Source organism: Cuculus canorus, chromosome 11 (genome assembly GCF_017976375.1).
Source record: "Cuculus canorus isolate bCucCan1 chromosome 11, bCucCan1.pri, whole genome shotgun sequence".
NCBI lineage: Eukaryota > Metazoa > Chordata > Aves > Cuculiformes > Cuculidae > Cuculus > Cuculus canorus.
The window spans coordinates 8,736,941-8,759,196 of NC_071411.1; the positions used below are offsets into that span (position 1 = coordinate 8,736,941).

The 22,256-nt window shown below is 43.8% G+C and overlaps 1 protein-coding gene across 2 annotated transcripts in view; it reads left to right on the forward strand.

Moving 5' to 3' along the window:
- The window catches only part of SETD5 (SET domain containing 5), a 67,850-nt gene that overhangs the window by 16,847 nt on the left and 28,747 nt on the right, over positions 1–22,256 (forward strand). For both annotated transcript variants that reach the window (XR_008451661.1, XM_009565847.2), the window contains exons 2-8: positions 9,543–9,717; positions 13,523–13,628; positions 14,486–14,697; positions 15,017–15,075; positions 15,475–15,662; positions 16,954–16,992; positions 18,552–18,794. Coding sequence is in view for 1 of the 2 variants with exons in the window: in XM_009565847.2 (XP_009564142.1) it covers positions 9,647–9,717; positions 13,523–13,628; positions 14,486–14,697; positions 15,017–15,075; positions 15,475–15,662; positions 16,954–16,992; positions 18,552–18,794 (918 nt within the window). In the remaining variant the exon portion in view is untranslated. The remainder of the gene's footprint in view (positions 1–9,542; positions 9,718–13,522; positions 13,629–14,485; positions 14,698–15,016; positions 15,076–15,474; positions 15,663–16,953; positions 16,993–18,551; positions 18,795–22,256) is intronic.

Here is a 22,256-nt window from a genome sequence, read left to right on the forward strand (position 1 = left end):
ACGTAAATAGACCAAGAGTGCCACTGGGCGAGTGCTGTAGTCAGTGACATTTCCCACAAAGATGTCCCTGAGAAGGGGACATTGTGGAACACTGCACTGGGCTGAACTTTGAAACCTGTCATAACGCTGGAAGATTACTGAAATCCTTGTTAAGTGCAAAATTCATGTAATTAGTAAGTGGATCTGACTGTCTCGCTGTGTGCAGCACAGGTTGCAGGTGTTTTCGTAGCCTGGTTTTCCACTTGAGGTGGGTTGGACAAACCAGTGTTTGCTGGGATGCAGCACATAAGCATTACATAAGCCTGGAGTAACTTCCTTACAATGTGGAGAAAAATGCATTTGCATGATCTCAAGCACAGGTATAAGGCTGCCAAACTCGCCAGTCACAAACCACAAAGTCCAGGATGGAGCCGGGAGGGCACTCGATGGTGGTTTGGGCAAGGGGAGGGAAGGGTCAAAATGAGTCCTATAGTGGAAAGCAAGGCTGAACCTTCGCCTGGGAGCTGCAGCGCCATAATTGCCACACTGTGTGATGTTGCCATGGCTGCCTGGGCTGTCCCTGCGTGGTTTCCTGGTGTGTGAGAGCAGGGCTGAGGCTGCCGGCAAACGGAGAGCTGCCGTACGTGTTTGGGGAGCTCAGGCATGTGCTGGCAAGCCACAGTGATGGGAGATTTGAGTCTTTGAGCTCAGTCTCTTCCCCCATCTCTTCCCTCTACCAGATCAGACGGGGAGCTGCGATTTTTGCTGAACTTTAAAACCCTCTTTTTACTTCTTTCTTGCTATTATAAGATCCTTCATTCTGCCTGAAGCCGTGGTTGCCTTAGGGGTGGAGGTGGCAGTGTGAAATGGAGGATCCCAGGGGGACGTGGAGGGAGGACGGGGGTTGCTCACCAGGCCTGGGTGGGCTCTGGCATGTTTTGATCCGATGATCCGAGATCATTTGGCTGTGTTGCCATCTGCATAGCCTGTGAATAGTTTTCTCTGGCACAGACCTTGTTCCTCAGTGTTGCATCATCTCTGGGAGAAAGGCCAGGTCCGGAGCCCCAGCATAAAGGCTTTCTGAAGCCAATGAAGCTTGTTCTGTGTGCAGAGCGTCTCCCTCCTTCCTGTCGTCCTTTCCATGGAATTCCTGAAGCGGCCTCCGTCTGAGAGCCCTTTAGTCAACAGCTGCTTTATCTCTGCCACTTCCTGCACACCTGGCTGATGCAACATCTGCCATGGAAGCCGCTGCTGGAGTCTCCTCTGGAGCTGGGTTGTTTGCTCTGGCTGGGAGGGGCCAGGCAGGCAGCCTCCATCACGTGGGGCCCTTAAATAGATGTATAAAGGACGTACAGCCAGACCTGTGAGGCAGAGAGTATTTAGTGGGATTATGGAGAAATCTTTTTTCCAATTCTAGGACTGGAGGTTGCAATCCTACTCCTGGCAACTTGCTTGCGGTTAGCCTTCCACTGGTTGTAACTTCAGGACGTTACTCCATGCCAGTAAATTCTGCTGATTCCCCTTCTATATTCAGTGACTTCCTGTGACTCTGGACTGTCTGGATTCTCATGGGAACTGTAATTCTCTGGGTTTGGATTTGATCCTGGTTGTTGCCCTTTATTGCTCTGTTCCCCTCTGACCTTGCATGTGGTATAGGCTTTTCTCTAAAATCCCTTCAAAACACAATTTCAGGGTTGGGGGAGGTGCGTCTGATGGCCTTTTTAATTTAGAGTTTGTCTACTTGGGAAAGTTTAGTAGTTACACAGGTAGAACCATTCACGTGAACACTGTTACATGCACATGCAACAAAATCTGGAACAAAGAAACACTCTGGGTTGCTACGATTAAGCCAGTGTGATTTACATTATTTAAATTAATCTTGAATCTTCTTTTAACTGTAGCCATTTTCTGGTGTAGCGAAGCCTCTTAAATTGAATCTGTACATGTGGGATTTATATGGACAAGGTGTGGCAAACCGCATAGCGGTGCTTTCCAGCATTGCTGTTCCTAGTTTTCTGCTCTGCCCCATTGCAGAGATTTATTGCCCCTGTAGAAGTATCTAAAAGGGAGTATGTGTTTTACCTGCTTCTGCTTTCAGTCCAGTCTTCTTGGCATCTGCTGCACTCGAGACATGGCAGCGTTTCCTTCCTGCCAGCTGTTGTGGCAAAGGCTTAGAGGGGACAATCGCAGCAGTAACATCAGCTGCCACAGCTGGATTCGCTGAAGGTTGGTTATCAAGCCCTTCATCTCAAAATACCAGTTCTGAACCTTTTTTGTCTGCAATTTCTCATTTTTGTGACATAAAAACATTTGACTGTTCTCCTTCACCCCAAGGGAAAACAGAGTAACTATCTTGGAGTACAGAAGCAGCATAGCAATCAAGATGTGTTCCCCTCACTGCAGAGTAGTTTTCCCCCATGACTGTCCCAAATCAAAAGTTTGTAGGACTGAGAGAAGAGGTGGGTGGTTTCTCTCTTTACTGTTGCATTTACTTCTATCACCAATTCTGTGGGGTCTTGTGTGTGATTTTTTTTTCTCTTGTATTGCGTATATCTTTCAGGAAGGAATAGAAAACAGTGAGTGTTTTCAGGGGGTCACCTTCCTTTTGTTTTTGAAATAAAATTTTAAGTGCCTCAGTATCTGAAGAATTTGTCATCTTCACCAACTTGTTATGCTGTGAGGTAGAGACATTGTAAAACATTGTTCTTAGTGTAGAAACAGGCCAAGAAGTATTCTTTTAAGTCTAGGGGATTTTTCTTAATTTATCCACTATTACCATTATTTTTTAAGTTTTATTTTGATGATTAACACTTTTAATGTGTTAGCAATTTCATACAGGTTGCTGGATTTTCATAATAGTGCCTTGTGAAATTTTCATGCAGATTTCCTCTGTTTGTGGCCCTTAAAGTTGTGAGGACTTCATATGAACTTCTCTTTTGGGGTAGTCCTTTTTGCTTTATGTTGAGGTTGTTACTCCTTTAAAACATTTTCTCTATCACCATCCTGCCCAGCAGGCTGTGTGTACAGACCACGCAAACACAGCTACATCCCTCGTCATCAGCGTGGGGTGCAGGCGAAATTTCTTGCTGTCTTCTTGCCACCTCTCCATAAACATACCTCAGAATAATCTGGTCTGCCGCAGACCACTGCTACTCCATAATTTGCTTCCCCTTTCTAATTTGGCCTCTATTTGTTTATGGAATTATCCGTATATATGAATCTTCAACCAATTTCAAATCAATAAAATTTCCAGTAAGGTTCCATGATGTAAATCAGATGTTTTAAGGAAGTCCAAACAAGGCCTTGACTGATATCTCCACCTCCAGAGTGTATTGGACTGTAAAGAATGTGGTTAAATTGTCCTGTAGAAGATATTTCTGCAAGCAAAGTTGTATCTGCCCTTTCTTTATCTCTTATTCATCATTTTTTCTATTTCTTGTCGTAATACCTGAAATCCCTAGTGATTCCAAAAGAAAAACACAGGGTTTTTTTTTTTCTGTCAACTAAATGAGGAGGTTTTGCATAACTTCTTGACCAATAAAGCAGCAGCAAAATTTTGAGGTTGTTATTTTTGCTTTCCCGAGTGTTCTCTGCAGTCTTGGGTCAGTTGCTGAGAATACTTGACTATACGTTTCGTAAGTTCGCTGCCTGATGGTTTAATTTTTTCAGTTGCTCACTGTCATCATTTGTAGTCCCTTAGGGTGTAGTTTGGAGAGGAGTTTAACTAAAATTAATGTTTTCTTAATGAGCTAAAATTGTGGAATCCCATGGATGGACATGGTGAAATTTGGCTTAAAATAGCTTAAACCTAGTTTAAGTAAATGTAACCAAAATTTTTTAGTTTCCAGCTGTTTACCCGATTTTGTCAAAATAATTTTATCACTCTGACTTGAGCTAAATAGTTGTATTTATAGACATGTATTGAGGTAGTTTCTAGTGCGTCCATGAAATACTTCAAGAATTATGGGAATTGTTAGTATGATTTCCCGTCTCATGTGGGACAACTTGGCTGATGCATAGGCCTATGGATACTGAAAGCCCTTTGAAATCACCCTTGGCCTAGAAGCAACCATCTTGCCTTCCTGTGCTCCTTGACTCGAGGTCTTGTGCACTGTGGTGAGCAGGATCTGGTCTTGCTGAGTTGTTGCTTTTTAACACACCTAACAATTTTTAAATGTCGTTATTCTTGTTCTGAGAGCTTGTCGGAGCTTTTTCATGGTTCTTCAGATCCCAGTGAGCAAGACGAACTCTGAACGGAATGTATACATGGAAGCATTTCCTTTTTCATATAGTGACTTATGTATAAAATAGGAGAGAGTCTTAAAAGTTTTGAATTGGATAAATCTTTAACCATTGCACTGTATCTGTAAATAGTTTGGTTATCACGTGATGCGTACATAGCTACTAATGAAAGCTTCCGTTGCTTTTCTTTTGTTCCTTTCTGTTGTAGACTAGGGCTGAGTCCTCCCAGTCCCCATGGGATGGACGGATGGATGGATGGATTGCTGTCAGTCAGCTGGCAGATGATCTATGGCACTAATGATAAAAGTAAAGACTCGTGTCAATATTTCATTTTTTAAAACTGACACAGTTGTTTCTTTGCTGCTTGGTGAACCCAGGTTGTTTTCAGAGCAGAGCTAAGCATTTGTATTGATAAATTGAGGCACAGTTCATGGACTTTTAGGAATCTTTAGGTGTGTTTAGGTATGTTTCAGAATAAGTCAGAGCTAAATGACTTAAGGATTTGCCTGCTTTGTCCCTGCCTCTGTGTAGGTGTCCTGAAGGAATACCATGTCTGAAATTCTGGGGAATTGGATGCAGTTTTGAGCTGGCCTTTTTAAATGCAAAAGCCCTTGATCTGATTCTGTTGGCTCTAAAGGTGCTTGCTCTTCTGTGAGGATCTGCTCTTGACATGAGGTTTATGGGTGCGCTGGAAAGAACAGCAGTGCTTGATAGCACTCAGGTAGACTGTGCTTGTGTTTGGGTGGCATCAGCTGAGACAGGACATTTTCAGTAATTGAAGCACTTTCTGTTTACATTAGATGCCTCATAAATTTGGGCTACTCTGAAATTTCCAGGGGAAAAGGATCCGTAAGCCTTCTAACGGTTGTTATACAGCGCCACTTGCAGAGAGTTTTGCTACTGATGGGGATGGCAGCGTGAGTATGAACTGATCAGAATTTGCTGGCTCTGTCCTACATGAGGTTGATGAAGAGGATGCCAAGGAAGGCTGCATGGCAGAGCTGCTATTGCCAGTTTGCCACCAGCTCTGGCCTATGGCAGCATGAGATGCAGGAGAAAAATGTGTTTTGATTTTTGTAACTGGTAATGGCTTGGGATTGTAAAGATGTGCAGCTCATGATATACGGAGCTCATCCCATATAGGTGACCTGTAGGTCTGTTGCTGAGCACAAAGAGGAGGGTAGTGCTTATCATTTGGATACTAGCAATCCTGGGCTGTTGAAAGTCTTGGGACTGCACCCAGTTTTGGGAATTCAATAACCAGAGTTGTTTGGAGGTGTGGGGAGTGGCGCAGGGAGCACTTGTTTGTTCTTTGCTATGTGCAAATGAGAGATGTGTGAGAAGTGGCCATCATCAGTGCAGGCAGATGGGGATTCCCCATCCTTCCTGCCCTGGCACACGTGTCAAAGTTTTGTATATAATCAGAAAAGGCTTTTCTAGGTTTGTCTGTGATGTGTTTTGTACCAGTGTTCACCTTCTTACCCTTCTCAGCAATATGCGAGATGCTGGATGCACAATGCTAAAATGTTTCACGTCCTCTGTAGACACAGACTCACAGACCTGCACTGACACTGCAGAGAAAGGGGTTGGATTTCTCTGTCGTCCCCCTGCTGGGTAACTGCTTTCCCCTTGAGCCTGTGACTCTGAGAGGACGTGAGGGGAGTGCTGTCTCTCTCTCTCTCTCTCTGTACCCCCTGAGATTGTGTTGCATCACCTGAGCAGCACCAGCTGGTGATGGAGTGTGGGCATCTGCATTTAGGTAATACGTGCAGTCTGTGAGGCTGTGGCCACGTTTTTTTTGTCTAGGGTTGTATTTTTCACAGCGCTCTCAAATATTTTGCAGGGTCTATCACCAGGTGTTGCACAGCACAGGTGCCTGAGGTCTCTGAGACAGGACACTAGTGAAAAAGGCAACAACCAAGCTGTACCGAGCTGTTTGACTGACGATGTGCCTGTTAATAGTGACTTCTCACACCACGAGTAATGAAAAGAGTTTCCAGCAGTAAATTTTCTGCATCTGCTCTATTTGTAGCATGGACACAGTGGTTGTGGAAGTGAGCCAGTGCAGCGCTGTGGCTGCTGCATCTTAAACAGGGTTTTGAAAATTAAATTCAGTGTTATAGCAGGTGTTGCCTCACCTTCTCTTGGCCAGCTTAGATTGATTACAGTCCTTTCCGGCAATACAGGATGTTACCTGAAATAATTAAGTAGCGTATATTTACATTTTAGCTATGGCAACCACTTACGGTTTTGGTCTGAAGGTGGGTGAGTACCTTGGTGTGTGACCTGTGCCGAGTGAGAATGAGGGATACCAGTGCTGGGGTGGCTGTACAAGTGAATGCTTGTCTGGGCTGTTTTGATCGTGTTGGGGAAGACCAGGTGTCTTTATGCTGGTATGACTGGTTAAGGAGAAAGGAGTGTAGATGCCAAATGTGAGAAAAAAAAATCTTTAGGTCCTACATATTTAATACCATTAAAATATTATTTACCTGTTAGGCCATCAAAATTCCTGTTTCTGTATGGTTCCAAGAATTGTATCACAAGGAAGATAGGTTTATGCTGTGGTCTGAAACTCATCAAATTTTCATTAAGACTTTGAATTTTAGGAAAACTTCCAGTGGCACTGGAGAGAACTTTGTGTGATTTTTTTTTTTTCTCTGATACAGCCATATATTTTGGGGATAGAGGTAGGAGGGAGCTTGGGGATTGAACAGACAGGAAATGATCCGGTTCAATGGTTGAATGCTTTGATCTCACCTCCAGTATTTCTGTGCAGGCTGAAGTTTTAGGTGTTATCAGGCCAAGTTTCATGAAGACCAGACTGTGGTCTTAGTGCAAAGGTGCTATGATCTCGGACAGCATTTAAGATTGGTCTCAGCAGTTCATTTTGAATGCTACATAGTCAGAGTTGAAAGTAGGCTTGAAACAGCAGCAACAAACAGCAAAATCCGAGCACAGGTGGTGGCTAGGCAAGTACTGCTGGGTCAACACGGAAGCGACTGGACCAGAATTCACCTTGACTAAATGTTCGGTTTGATATTTCATGTTTCTCCCGTAATCTCTCTCCCAAAAGTGGCAGTTACTGTGGGTCTGAAACAGTCTGGTGCTTGTACAGCATTGATGGAAAGAAGTTTTCCTATGAGAAGTGACTGAGAACTTGTCCCAGTTACCCCAGCACTGACCAGATACCCTGTGGCTCTTGAGTCCAGAAGCCACACCTGAAATCCTTGGTTTCTGCTGAGTCACAAGCAGGCAGGAGGCTGGAATTTGTCCTGATGAAATCTCAGGCTGCTGCCAGCTGGATGTGGTCGTGGCAAAGGCAAGAGATCAGTAGGGTGGAGGGGAATCTAAGCAGGTATTTAAAAATATTAGTGGGAGGAGGAGGGGGAAAGGTTTCTATGTCCCTTAAAAGGGAGAATTTGCTTCAGACAGTGAGAAATCAGTCCCATTTCTTTTAACCTTTTCCTAGAGTTCTGTGTGGCTCTGGGTTGAAGCAGGGGTTGATGTCCGTAGCTTTTAGCTGTACTTGAGCAGTGATTTGTCTCATCTGCTGTCAGTTACAAACATGAGAAAGGACATGCTTCCTAAAGGTCCTTTTTATTTTTTCAAAAAAAAAAACATTCAAGGACACCTAGGCTGTCTTGGGTTTGAGCTGCTTGCGAGCAGAGTCCTGCCTGTTTTCTTTTCTTCTCCCACGTCCCTGTGAGACCGTTGTTTTAGGTCGTAACAGGGAATTGCCACTGACCACTTACCAATCTTTACGTGCTGCTTCTGTAGTTCACTGTATGCCTGTCATACTATCAGAAAGATTTCTCTTAAGGATGTATATTGAAGAAGGTAAGTATTTCCTTGTGCTAAGAGAAGCGTCCTGCCTTTTTAGACAGAAAAGTCAATATAGTATGTGGCATTTCTACTTTTTTTGACTCTCTCCTCCTTCATTTGCCCTCGTAGAGAGTGTGTGGTTTCATGTTTCTCAGGTTTTTGTGTGTTAAACAATGGCTGGACTGTCGTGTCCAAATGCAGTTCCCTGTGAGAAATTCACTACCCATAGGAAAACTTGTCTCACAGCCGCTTTGTAGCCCAGGAGGATTTTCTGGCAGAGCCTCCGAGATGCTGGGGAGCACGTGACAGCCGGCTGCAAGGACAGGCTGGCTCATCCGTGCTGCCAGAGCTGGGGGAAAGACTGTGGAAAGTTATTCAAGGCTGCCCTTAATGTTCGATGTGCAAAGAGGATGACTAAATTGTCGCCTGTTTCCCTTTGATTTTGAAGTTACCTTTGCCATGTGCTGAAATGCAGCTTTTCTCTGTATTGTGGAGGGGGTCTTTAGAGCTGAATAGAATAATAGCTCCTTTATGAACCTCTGTGTTATTGAGGTTATTTACATAACGGAGCTGATCCTGTTTCACCTCCATCTGCCATACAACCCTTGGAAGTTTGTGTTTCTCGGTGATTTCTCTGGCTGCCATAGCAAAACGCTGCGTTCAGCAGGGAAGGTGGAGCCTGGGCTTGGGCTTCCCGGCTGGCCCCAGCACAGCCGGCGGCTGTGCCCCATGATACCACTCTGACTCACCTCGGCTCCCCACGCGAACCAATGGCCACACCGTCTTTCTCATCGGAGCGGCCTGTACATGAGCGCCTAGACATCTGACGTGGCTCTGCCGTGGGGAGGTGTCAGCTGGGATTTCGGAAAGTCGGGGCCCGCTGTGTCTGGGCTTGCTGGACTGAGTAATTAGTGCAGAATCCAGGACGGGCCTTGCTTGCCAAGGGAAGGCCATCGGCAGCAGAGATAACCGCTCTGCGGGTTGTGTTCACCCAGTGAATGCAAATGCAATGAGAAGTCTCTGCTCAGTCCACCTTGGCTCTGTCTTATTGTCCTCCCAGATGGGGCTTTCCCTGCAACTTGTTTGGGGAAGGAGTTAGGAAAGGCTGATGAAGGGCTGTGGGTGATAGGTGACAGCTGCTGCTTATATGCAGAAGGAGCTAATAGATTGCTTATCTGATAATTAGTCCTAAGTTTAGTTGGGGGAGGGGAGAACTGTCATTATCGGCTTTATGGGAGAGCAGCTCGTTGCATGTCAATCCGAGACTGTAAAAAATCCAAAAAAACCAAAACCACCAAACAGACACCAACATCCTTCCCCCAACTGCTACCATCTATCTCTTCCCTGGACCCATGTATGAAAATGATCTAAAAATGATGCAGCATGCCACTGATGGAAATGCATTCCTGCTTTTCTTTTGCTGTGAAGCCTTCTTTAGCGGTGTACAGGGAGATGTCATCCTGTAACAGAGATGCAATGCTTTGTTTCTCCCTCGGTAGGTTTCCCCATGTCCGTGACGTGTTGGCCGAGGCTCTGCGGCTCCTCTCCGCCCTCGGAGCGGCCAGTCGCTGCCCTCTGGACTCCGTGATCCCTGACGAGCGTCATGAGCATTGCAATCCCTCTGGGAGTCACCACACCAGATACGTCCTACTCCGACATGGCTGCAGGATCGGAGTGAGTGTTACCCCATAGAGGAGGAGGGGAGGGTGTCAGTGGGCTGCCTTGGAATGGGGCTGCAGGATTGGTGCCAGCGCTTTCTCCGTGTGGGAGAAAGGGGATGCTGGGCGACTGGCTGTGTGAGAGATGAATGCAGAGACAGACTCTTCAGTGTTTAACAAATGCAGTGTTAATGGAAGTCGGTAAGTTTGACGCAGGAGATGGGGAAAAGGAGAATTCCAACAGTCTGAGGCATTCAACCATGGGGTTTAGATTAGCTTGGCTAGTAAACCTATACTCAAATGCAGGCAGTTGTGCATTTGTTGTACCCACGCTTGATGTTGGCAAGGTGCAAGCCAGCTCCTTTTCCAAAAGCAGTGTTTTATGAGAGGTCAGTGTGCTGAGCCTCCCTCTCAGTTAAGCCTGCTAGCTCAAACTCAGCACCAATCTTACGTGACTGGTTTCTGGACCCCTTTGGAACCTGGACAGAAATGTGACAGCACTAGCCTGTGCAGACACCTTTATTTTGTTTCTGCCTTTGAGTGGATTCTCAGAAGCACACCTAAGTGGGCAATTCTTCAGGATCCCCACCACAGGACCTTTTGCCACAGCCCTATCTCTGAGGCCTGTAGGAGGGGACTTACTGTTTCTTTTAAAAGGCTCTGCTTCCGCAGGAATCAGGAACATTTCAAATCCAGGAATTATTGCATTGTGATCTTTTGTTAAAACCCTTGTTAGAATGATGGCAGCTCGGATGAATACTATGTTTTTGTCGTGAGCAAGAGGGAAGGCTCAAGTTATTTCTGTGTGCTTCTGCCTCCTGCTTTCCTCCACCCTTCTTTAAAATATGGACTGTTGCATCTCTTTACAAAAATGTACAAAGGGCATTTTGGAGATAGATTTCCCCCATGTATTATTTAAAGGTACCTGCTGTGCAAATACCTGCATGTCAGATTGATCAGTGTAGAACAGATACAGCTCCAGACTCTCAGTTTTGAGCTGTGAGAGCAGTGGGCTATGGTATGAATCATTGTTTTTCTCTTTCATCTTGCCCTGATTTGACTATGCACAGAGTTTGACTACACAGTTGCACTATCTGCAAGACTGCTAATGCTCTTTATTGTCTGTCTTGGCACTGTCCCCATTCTGGGCATTCTTCTTCGTGATGCTTCATTCCATCCTTAAGTCCATAGTTTTATGTGTTCCTTTAAATGAGGATCCAGAATCTAGTAAGTCACTCATCTGCAGTGGGTATATGATCCTTCACTTTTCAAGATTTAACATTCAGTATAGCTTGTCATTGTGCTTCTCCCACACCAGCACTTTAAAGACTCAACATGCAGGAATTTTAAACTGTTTATGACAGAAGAAAGAGTGCTAAATAGTTTACTCATGTACTCAGCACTTTGCTTTTGGAGCTAGGCAGGGTAGAAAGGAGAGCCAGATATATCTACACATGTCCTTTCTAACAATTAAACATCAAAAAGACACCCTGTAAACCTTCTGCAGAGCATTTACTTTTTCCCTGGTTGTAAGAAACTTGTGGGTCCAACTTGAGGCTGGACAGGAATGCTTTGAGAAGTGGCTTTTGAAGATTTCTGAACTCGTTTCTCCATTTTTTAAAAACTGGGAATGCTAGGACTTCATTCTCCAGGCTTTGCATTGATGCACTGTTACTGCTGAAGTGCCCTTCATGAGTCTTTTCAAAGTTGAGGCTATCTTCCACTTCTTTGAAACTCTACTGGTTTGATGCATGAAATCTGGGGGACCTGAGCTTCTTTTCTCTTACAAGGGATTGATTTCAAAGATGTGCATCATGAAGGACGTGAGAAGGTAAAAGAAAAAATAGCTGGCCCTCTTTTCGGGTGAAACTTTTAACATCTTCACCTGGCCTCTGATGCAGAGGGTAGGTGAACATGCAGAGGAGTATTTATGTTTATCTTAGGGTGAAACGGAGGTTGCAGAGTAGTTCTGCTGTGTTAGTCTGACTGCATATTGGAAGTTGTTGAAGCTCCTTGGCAGGCTGCTGCTGAGGAAGCGTGGGCCCCAGCGTTGTTGCCCTTGGACACCGTTGCACCAACAATCCTGGAGTTTTATTGCTAATGCTTGCAGCAGCATTGCTGGTATTCCAGGCTGACTGTTGTTAGGAATGTGGGTGGCTTGGACGGGGAATGGATCCACTGCTTAGGCTGTTTAGGCTCTTTTCCTTCTACAGTTGTTTCTGAAAATACGATTAAACCTGAATGGATTTAACCCTGTACCAATCTGGAAGTCCTAAAGGACTGTTGCAAAGATCCAGCAAGGCTGGATTATGTGGCGCGCTCTGCACAATGTCTTTTATTAAGAATTATGTCCTCTGACAGGTCTTGCCACCTCTATCTCCTGCTTTTGACAATTTAGCTGGTTGTAGTTACATTGAAAACGAACTGAATTTATCATGTCATGGTCCTAAATCCTGAGCTACCCAAGTGGGGTTTGCATAGTTTAAGGTCTTCTACTTCCTGCAGTTCTTCGTACAGTGAATTATTGCTCCTTTTCATTGCAAAGACAGATCCACCTTACTCCAGAATAAGCCAGAAGCTCAGAAGGTTGGTGCATTGGAGAGTATATCAGCTTTAGTGCCAGGGTGGGGCAAACTTCAGTGCAGCAGAGATTTCAAGACCTAATAGGAAGTCCGAAGGGCGCAGGGGTTAATGTTCTTGGGTGGTGCTTAACCACTGCCCCACGCGTGACCACTGGCCATTTGAGTACTGCCCGATTCATGCTGACAATGTAGGACCCACTGAGAATCCTGCAAGATCTCATCAGAGCAGCAGAGGTCCAAGGTAAAGTTTTCGTTTTTCTTCCCTCCTTGTTCAGCCTTCTGCTACGTTTTGAAGATTTCAGATTTGGTACTATGTTCCAGTATGTGTTCCAGGGTGGGCCCTGCTTCCAGTCTGTGCAGAGGTTAGCTGACTTGTATCTCCTGCTTGTAACAGACAGTGTGTTTCTTTGCTGGGATCCTGTCTGTAGGCTCATTATCTAACATTCCCTGCATTGAATTGCAGCTGTCCCTTCTCTGAGTAGATTTCTGCAGCTTTCTGCTAAGGGATATACCTTTCATTTTTAGCTGCTTTTTTTCACCACCATGTGGTGGAAGAGCGCATTGTACCTCAGCAGCGAATTTCCCGTTCAGCACGTTGCGCTCCATGTTGCTGCATAGAAAGCACAGGGCGAGTCTGATTTGTCTGTGGCCACTGTCTGTTCAGGTCATGGATTTTGCTGCCTCTTTGTAACAGGATTTCTCCAACTCCTGGTTGTTGCTGTCAGGATAGCTGCAGACTTCCCGCAGACTTTATAACAGGACGCTGGACTCGGCTAACAATTAGTGTCTGAGGAATAGAGAAACAAGCGCAGGGGCAGGACAGCTGCTTAGCTGCTATTTGAAATAAGCTGTTGCAGAGATAATATGGCAGTACAGTTCAGTGGCTTTGAGATTAGGCTGGCTGAGTTCAGTTGTGAGTGCTGAACTAGATCCAGCTTCCTCAACTGTAAGGAAACTGAGCTTCTTATATGCTAATTATCTTTTTAACTTCCTGGATTGAGAGCCAGTTTAATGAGTTATCCAGGGTGGCCCTTACCCAGTTGCTTCTCTCTGTCGAAAGCAGGTTCATCCTGTGCAATTTCTATACACATGATGCCTGGTGAAGCACATAATAACACCTCAATTTCATGAAGTTTCTTCATTTTGAGCTCATGTGTTGAATAGAAAAGAGCAGTGAAATACTGGCACTAAAATAAATGATGTTATATTGATGGGTTTTACTTCTGGCCCTTTCTGCAGCCCAGAGTCTGTGGAAGCTAGTCCAGCTGTCAGTGAGAAGAATGTGTACTCCAACCACGGCTATGGGGCCACCCAGAAACACAGCTATCGCGGGCTGCCTTACGCAGTGAGTACTCTCTCTGCAGTGAATCAGCTCTTTACTGTCTACTTTACTCTTTTTCTTCTCGTTCCATAGCTTTTCTTCCTGTTAAACCTTAGGAGGTTTGGCTTATTTATTAGGGAACACTGAGTTACAGCTGAGTTCTGCCATACATTTTGCATTTGTGTGTTTATCATTTGTGAAGTCTTGCAGACTCTATAGCAAGCTTTATTAGTCTTCTAGGTGATAGATTTTTAACTGAAAGAAGTATTTGAATGAAGTGTGAATATATATGAATATATAATACTTCCCTGCTGGTAATTTTATGTCCCGTTTGGTTTTATTGTGCACTATTTATACTTGTTTCAACTGTGCAGATTTCCATATTGGTAACTTATAGTTATAAGATACAAGGAACAGTTAGGAAGAGAGGGAGCATGGCTTGAAACTATGGGTTGAACAGGACATCACAGAATCCTTGAGGTTGGACCTCTTGATCACATAATCCAGTCCCCCTGCTCAAGCTGGCTTTGCTTGAGCAGGTTGCCCAGGACTGCATCCAGTTGGGTTTTAAATATCTCAACAGGCAAAAACTCTGAGCAACCAGTTCCAGTGTTTGACCACTGATGTCATCTCAGATAATTAGCAGTACAACAGTTAATGTTGACATAGGCTACTGGTTTTCATGGGTTTTTCAATTTGATTCCTTGCTGCAGAAGAAAACCATTCACATCTTTCAGAGCTGTTGCTTTACTTCTTGTAGATTGAGGAATTCAAACTGCTGTTTTGCACCAGTTGTTAAATAATAACTGTGGATTTGAGACTTCGGTTTCTAGGCATCATATCTTCACGTTAAAAGTAGTACTGCAAATACTCATTTTCAGGATCATAATTATGGAGCCCCTCCTCCTCCAACGCCACCAGCCTCTCCTCCTGTCCAGACCATTATACCTCGTGCAGAACTGAACGGCCTGCATTCACCTGATGAGGAGAACTCCGGGGACAGTGAGAGCTCCTCAGAAGGAGAATCAATTCCCACTTGGTGCCACTGCAGTGTCTCCCAGGATGGTTTCCTCCTGAAGTGTGAAAAGTGCAGGTAAGCTTTGGTGCAGTGCAGATCTAGACTGCTCCTTGTATTGACTTCTCATATCAAACAGTGTCACATTTGGGCTGTGGGACGACTTCCTTTTGCTAACTGGAGCATTCTTCCCAGTGCTTTACCCAGTATTGACCCTCCTCCTTTGCGTTGTCAGCCTGACAAGTGTTGGTGGCACCAGGAGTGGAGATGAGGATGTTAAATCGATGTTCTTATCATCCTGGGCCCCACTGAGGGCACGCATCTTGTGACATCCTGTTGAATTTCAAGTGACTTTACTCCTACAAACCAGCTTCAATTGTGCATTCTCCTTTGGCAGAGGAATGAGCAGGGGGAAGGTGATCAGACTCCGCCACCGGAAGCAGGACAACGTGTCAGGTGAGCTTGAGGCTGTAATTCTGATAATAGTGACTTCTGCTTGCTTTCTGCACGACGTTTGTCCTTTAGCTGCTGTAATCATGTAACTGTGACTGCTAATGTTCTTTGCCTCCCAGCCATTGGGATTTTTTCCTCTGCTTTTGCCTCACCTCAGTTAGCTTTGGGGAAAATCACATCATCTTGTGAACAGAAAAAGGAAATGTTTATCAATGCCATTCTGTGAGATATCAAAAGTTTGGGAGACCTGTTCCTAGTTTGAGTGGGAAAACTGAGGTTGTATAGTTGTCTGAGAGAAAAGCTATGCATGGTCATGAAGTTGTCTTAATGAAAATGGACATAAGGGTAAGCTGTTGTCTTTGAGCTCATTAAAAGCCTTGCTAACAAAGCGCCTCTGTATAGGTGGGGACAGCAGTGCAACTGAGAGCTGGGATGAAGAGCTATCTCCCTCTACAGTGCTGTACACAGCTACGCAGCACACCCCTACAAGCATCACGCTGACTGTCAACCGCGTCCGTAGAAGCAAACCTAAGAAGAGGAAGAGGAGCACAGAAAAAGTTCGCACTGCTCCAAAGGCCAAAAAGATCAAGGTATGTGGAGTGAGATAAGGTCGTTGCAGTGCCTGCTAATTGCTGTGTGGTGTATTGTTGAGAGCAGGTTGACAAGGTGGCACTAGACAGAAAACTTTTGTCCTGTAAGGAATTGCTTTTCCTGGTGTAATAATGTGGTGCCTTTTGTTTGTGACCTGCTAGACTACGTGGCTGTTGGTTTAAAAATTACCTTGCTGAAGCTCCACCCTTATTTCCCAATGTTATGCGTTCGTGCTCAGAGCTTGGACTTAACATATTTTCCCTGCTGGTCCATCCTTTGGAACAGGTTGCCCAGAGAAGTCATGGATGCCCCATTCCTGGAGGTAGAATCGTGGATTTGTTTGGTTGGAAAAGACCTTTGAGATTGAGTCAAACCATACCTGTCCACTACCAAACTAGACTGAATGAGGCTTTGAGCAACCTGATGCAGCAGAAGGTGTCCCTGCCCATGGCAGGGGGATTGGAACTGGGTGATCTTTAAAGTGCTTTCCAACCCAAACTGTTCTGTGATTCTATGATTAAGATTTGAGGAAATAGCTCTTGGAGTATGTTTGTGTGGGATGGTCTGTGAATGGAATGAAAAATGAAGAGAGCATGACATTTCTTAGCAGGCTGTGTTAAGGAATCTAGGCTGCAGAGCTTCTTGGCACTTTTCTTTGGGGACAGAGACAGTGCCTGTGTGGAAAACTATACAGGTAGTGATGAACATTCGTTGAGGGATGACTTGACTTGTTTGTGACAGTTTTGGGACTGAAATAATTTTGGATTGCTTACATTGGAATGAAAGTGTGTGAGCAGCTGGTTCTTTCCATCACCTGCTAGCTATACCATGATTTTCCGCAGGTTAGGTTTCCCTTGAAGTTCTTCTGGTAGGTGCTGATTAAATCAAAGACTAAGAGCAAGAGCCATGTCAACTCTTCAGTTTTTTTTTTTTTTTTTGGTGAACCAGCTTGATTCTGTTGCTGGCCCTTTCTTTTCTCAAAACAAGTGGGGTTGGTTGGGACAATTTTGGTTTTCATCTTGAGATTTTTACAAAGTATTGAGGCAAGCCTTTGTAGTTGAGAAATCGTGGCCTTCAAGCTTTTCAGCTGTTTCCACTGAATTTGCATTGTGAAGTGTTTTTGTTTGAGTTCATTGCTTCTTGTGTTGGTCTTCCTGTAATTCTTGCCGTCTTTTGTGAAGGGTTGGCCTGTTGGAGTAAGATCTGGTGTGGTTCTGGGATACTATTTCTGAGGCAAGTTTATGTAATACTTCTTGTTTTGTGTTTTTTCTCTCCTTGTTTGGGGGACAGGCGTTTCGAGAGGGCTCTCGAAAGTCTCTGAGGATGAAGGTGAGTGGAACTGAAAAAGCTCCATGATGGTGGTGGGTTTTTTTTCCATATAACTTTGTGCTTCTTTTCGTTTACCAAGGGAATTTCTAGTTGTGGGACCTTCTCAGAATAATCCCAAGCCTTACCTTGCGCTGCAGTCCTGCCTATTCAAAAGGATATCACAGGAATTGCACCTTGAACCTTGCGTTTGCTTCAGATAGCTCATCACTTTCTGCAAGCTAATGTCAGCCAGTATCAAGAGATATGACTGATACGTGACACCTGGGAGTGGGGTGTTTGATGTGAGGGATGTAGAACTGGTTGTGGCCACTCTTCTGTGAAGTCAGTTAGCATTTGATTGCATCAAAGCTATTTTAAACTTGGGCATCAAATTAGTACACAAGTTTAACATTCGGAGTCCCTAGCAGGGCTGCCTTGTTTCTTGCCATATCCTCTTACTAGGGATGGGTGAAATGATATATTTATTTCTGCTTTTCTGCAATACTGGTAGATGTGGTTATCTGATAGTTTATTTGACAAAAAAAGTAAACTTGCCCTTCAAGCTAAATGTGTTTCTAGAAACACAGGGGCTGACTTAAAGTTCACTCGATTCTGTCTGACCCCAGTATTGTAGTTGACAGTGGCTTCTGGCAGGTGGCTCAGAGGAAATAGGACATTCCTGTAGTGTATCTGTATGCACCGATCTCCATAGTGCGCAAGTGCATTGAGAGGGTAAAAATTCATGAAAACTCTTAATGCTTTTAATATATATGATGAAAATAATGATTGTTCTTCAGTGGTCCTTGCCATTAATACTTCAGTGTTGCATATGTATCAGCCCTTTATGAAGGCAATTAGGTTACTGAACTCTAGAATATCAGTGGTTGAATTATGTTAACTAGTCATAGTTAAGTAAATAATGAAGCTTAAGGCTTTCTTCCTACCAACTTCTTTTTTCCCTCCCTTATAAGATAAGTTACCTTATTTAGTCCCTCTCTTCTTTATACTGCTTAGTACTTGAAGTTTTAACCCTCTAGGTATTAGCTTATGCTTTATATTCGATTTCTTGAAACCATGGTGACTATCTAGGAAAAGGGTTCAGAAGTATTTTGGGATCAGTCACTGCAAAGATTGAGATGCAGTTAGCATCTTCTAGCATTATACTGGACATGAGTGGGTTGACTGTAGGACAAGCCTACATGAGATTTACTTGCCTTTGCCTGTTCTTTTGATTTGTTTTTTAATCTGCGTAATTAGTTTCCCAAAGTGACTTAAAGAAACCTTTTCTGGCAATGTACTACCTTAATTTTTTTCTGTGTAGCAGTGCCAGCTATCAACTGTCCAGAGATATTACTTAGTCCTGCGCAGAGTTCTCCGTAGCTTCCAAAGTGGTCCTGTTGCGCAGTGTGCTGGAGGATGCAGATTCTGAAAAAGATGTCCTCATAACTGATGCTTTCTTAGCTTGGAGTAGATTTTCCTTTTTTTTTTTTTTTTTTTGTAGCATATTTGTATGTTCAGAGCACTGTGGATAGTTTTTTCCTGTTGTGTGCTAGCCATTCACCCTTTGCTGTTTGGTGCAGAATTCCCCTTCCGAAGCACACGCGTTGGATGAAAACACAGCCGAAGGGTGGGAGAATCGAATAAGACTCTGGACTGATCAGTACGAGGAAGCCTTTACTAACCAGTACAGCGCTGATGTACAGAACTTGTTGGAGCGTCACCTAAACTCTAATAAAGAATACGTGGGCAAAACTGCTATGCTAGACACAATCAACAAGACGGAGTTGGCCTGCAATAATACTGTTATTGGGTCCCAGATGCAGGTAAGAACCATTGCGCATAAGTCGGGTAGATCAGATCCTCTGGTTTCTAGACATAAGGTGTGGCGTGGATGAGCCAGTCATACAATTTCAGACCAACAGGCATAAATTTGATATAAAAGGGAACAGAAGAGATGCCAGTACCAAGACAAATTTGGAAATACTTGCATTCAATGAAATCAGTGTTACTAAGCTGGGGATATTTTTTACACTTCTGTGATATGGCTCACAGGTATTTTACTGTAAATATTTTTGGTCATTGAACAGCTTGAGGCAGGACCAGATTTATCACTTGCTGAAACAGGAAATTTCCTACTTTCTATCTGAGTTTTTCTGTCATTTTTTTTCCTTTCCTTTTTTTTTCCTGGCTCATATTGTGTAGAAGGCTTTTTTAGAACCTTTCAACTTTATTTCATTATTTTGGATGATTATTTATACTCCGAGAACTTTCAAATAGTGCACAACTACAATTGCTTTTAGGGAACAATCTCTCCCTGACTTTTCTCTTTCTAGATATGCAATGATTGGTGTTTTGCCAACTTTATGGAGTGCATGTAGGCAAGGAGAAACAGGAAAAGGATGTGCTTGTGTGGTGTATGTCCGCCCCACTACTCTTTTCAGCTGATTTTTCACCTGGTCTGTGCTTTTTGGAACAGAGAGCAGCATTCCCACTTAGCTCAAGCTTTGTAGGGCTTCCTTGTCCAGGGGAATGGAGATAAGAGCTTCTTTGTCTGGGGGAATGGAGATAGGTGCAACTGAAAAGGACGGATTCCCAAACAGACATAGGGCATTTCTTCTGTAGAAGGAAAGCAGTCAGAAACCTGAATATCAGGTATATGTTTGTGCTTGAATCATTCTTGTTTATATCAGCTGACTCACCACTCTGTGAAGTTCACGTGCTCCCTCCCACCTTTCCCTCTGCTTTCATGTAGGTTAAGCACGTCAGGCAGAGTGCAGATATTGCTAGTAAGGGAGAGTGCAGAAAGAGGACTTTGGAGCCAGCTTCCTTCCACTCTTGCCTCTAGTTCTGCAATATTAAGATTTCTGTGGGGCTGGAGAGAAACACTTCTACTTGGCTATGTGAGTAGTCTTCCTAAAGAGAGCAACTGAGGAAACTCAGGGAAGAAAAAGTTCTGCTTCTCTAGAAATCTTAATATTTTCTGAGTCTAAATGTAAACTCTTGCATCTCCTTCACAGGTGTTTTGGGAGGAGTCCTGAAATGAAAAGAAACAGCATATATTTTATTAATTATAACCTTCATGAAATAGAGCAGCATAAATGATTATAAAAGATGGATGGATAGATAGATAGATAGATAGATAGATAGATAGATAGATAGATAAATGTGCTTGCTCTTGTCGTGCTTTCTTGCCCCCTCCCTTCCCTCTACAGACATAGGTTTTCCCACAGGGAAAAGGGCCAGCATTGCAGTTCAGAAGACTGTAAATGCATGTTTCCCAAAGAAGCAAAGAGATAGAAAGTTGCAAAACTTCATAGGGATCTGCAGTTACTGTAGACAAGCTGTAGGTAGGTGCCTATCATTCACCATGCTGGAGAAGTACAAAGGGACTTAATGTCTTTGTAGTTTCTCTTGGATGCTGAGGAAAGACCAGGAGGCTGTCCCAGACTGCCGCTTGTCAGCCCTCATGTCCTTGTTTTCTCTGCTCAACAGATGGCTGTGGAGTTGTGAGGACATTGCCTGCGCAGGTGTGGAGTGCGAGGTCTCTCATCCTGTGCTGTAAATTTTTGTTCCGCTCATTTGTCTCATCTTTGTTAGACAAACTCAGACGGCTTTTTGGTTTGCATCAGTTGTCTTTTAACTAGATATCATTACTGGATGTAAAATAGCTTTTCTGGGCCATAAGGAAATAGGTACTTTGAACTAGAGAAAAAATCAGGAAGGTCATGTCAATATGCAGATAGCAGCTGTGTGTATAAGATGGATATCATAACTTCTCTGTTGGGCTATGAAAACTCTGGAGAGAGAAGAAAAGAATAAAAGTAAAATGTTTTATATTCCCTGCATACTCTCACAGTTTAGTTGTTAGGTTTGGGTAAACAATGATGGAAGTGTAGTCCCTTCATATCTCTTTAAAAAACAGAGAGGGGAAAAGAAGAAAGTGTGACATAAAAGCTTCCCTGAACTAGGAGCAGGAGGGAAAGTTATAGATGCAGGATGAAGGATTTTAATCATTGGAATGTTTCAGATAAACCAATACTCCACTGTCCTAATGATGCAAGGGAGACTTGTGAAAACATGAAGCTGTTTGGTGTCATGAATAAAACCATCTTAGAAATCATCTTAATCCTGGCTGCTGCCAGGTGCCCGACAAACTGAAAGCTGTGAATCACTTTTCTGCCTGCTGTTGCCACATGGAACCCAGGTTCAGTATTTGCCCTTTGTTGCTTCTGATAATTGCTGACTCGAGCTCAAACCCCTGATTGATTTCACATTCTGAAGTGAAGAGCGAAAGGACCTTTATAAAATAAACCCACTGCGTGTTGCAGATGTTGCTCTGCCAACATATCAGAACAGTTTTGTCTGATTAGCAGTCAGCAATCCCTAGCCTATGACATGAATAAAATCATTTGTTCTTTTCACACATGAAAGCTTGGCAGCTAATCCTCTTCATATTTTTAAATTCAGGGAATGAAAACAAGCTAAGCTAAGGTCTTATTGGAAGAGCGATGAGGTCATTCCTATTTTCCTAAACCCAGACAGTTTTAAGGTTTACAGTTGCAGAGCTGCTCTTTCCTTCTCTCACCACCCCACCTTATCCCACCTGTGTTCCCCAAGCTGTTCTCCAGCATCAGATGAACGCAAGTACAAGTCAGTCATGGGCCAAAGCTGAGAGTGAAGGCTGCCAGATATTAACTTATCTCTCTGAAAGATACTAAGAGAATTTAATAGAGGAGTAGAATAATTTAGGTTGGGAGGAAGCCTGAAGGTCGTCTGGTCCAACCCTCCTGTGTAAGGCCAGTTTAGATGAGGAACTGATTATAACAGCAAAACAAGCGGTAGTACAGAAACAAAATTATTCAACTGGAGACATGCTTGTGTCTCAGTCCTAATTTACCTACTTATTTCAGATACTTTCTCCTTATTACCTTTTGTCAAACACTGACAAATCTAGTGCCGTTATTTATTCTTCGTTACAGTCTATCCAATGATTTTAAAATAACTTGTCCACAGAAAACTCCTACTGCTCTCAGCAACGTGAACGGTCTTATCCTACAGTTCTCTTGTGCTGTGGGTTTGTCGATCAGAAATTGGGGCCAGCAGTGTGGCCTCTTAGTCTGGAAAGAACATGGGATTTTTATGCCAGTTCAATGGACTTGGGGATTCCTCTGTGAGTTCCTATCAGAACCCAAGATAAGAAAAGACGAATGACATCCTGTGTGGCTTTCCTGAGTCTCCCAATGCATATATGCAGGTTTTTCTAATTCCTGGTAGGTACAGTGGTA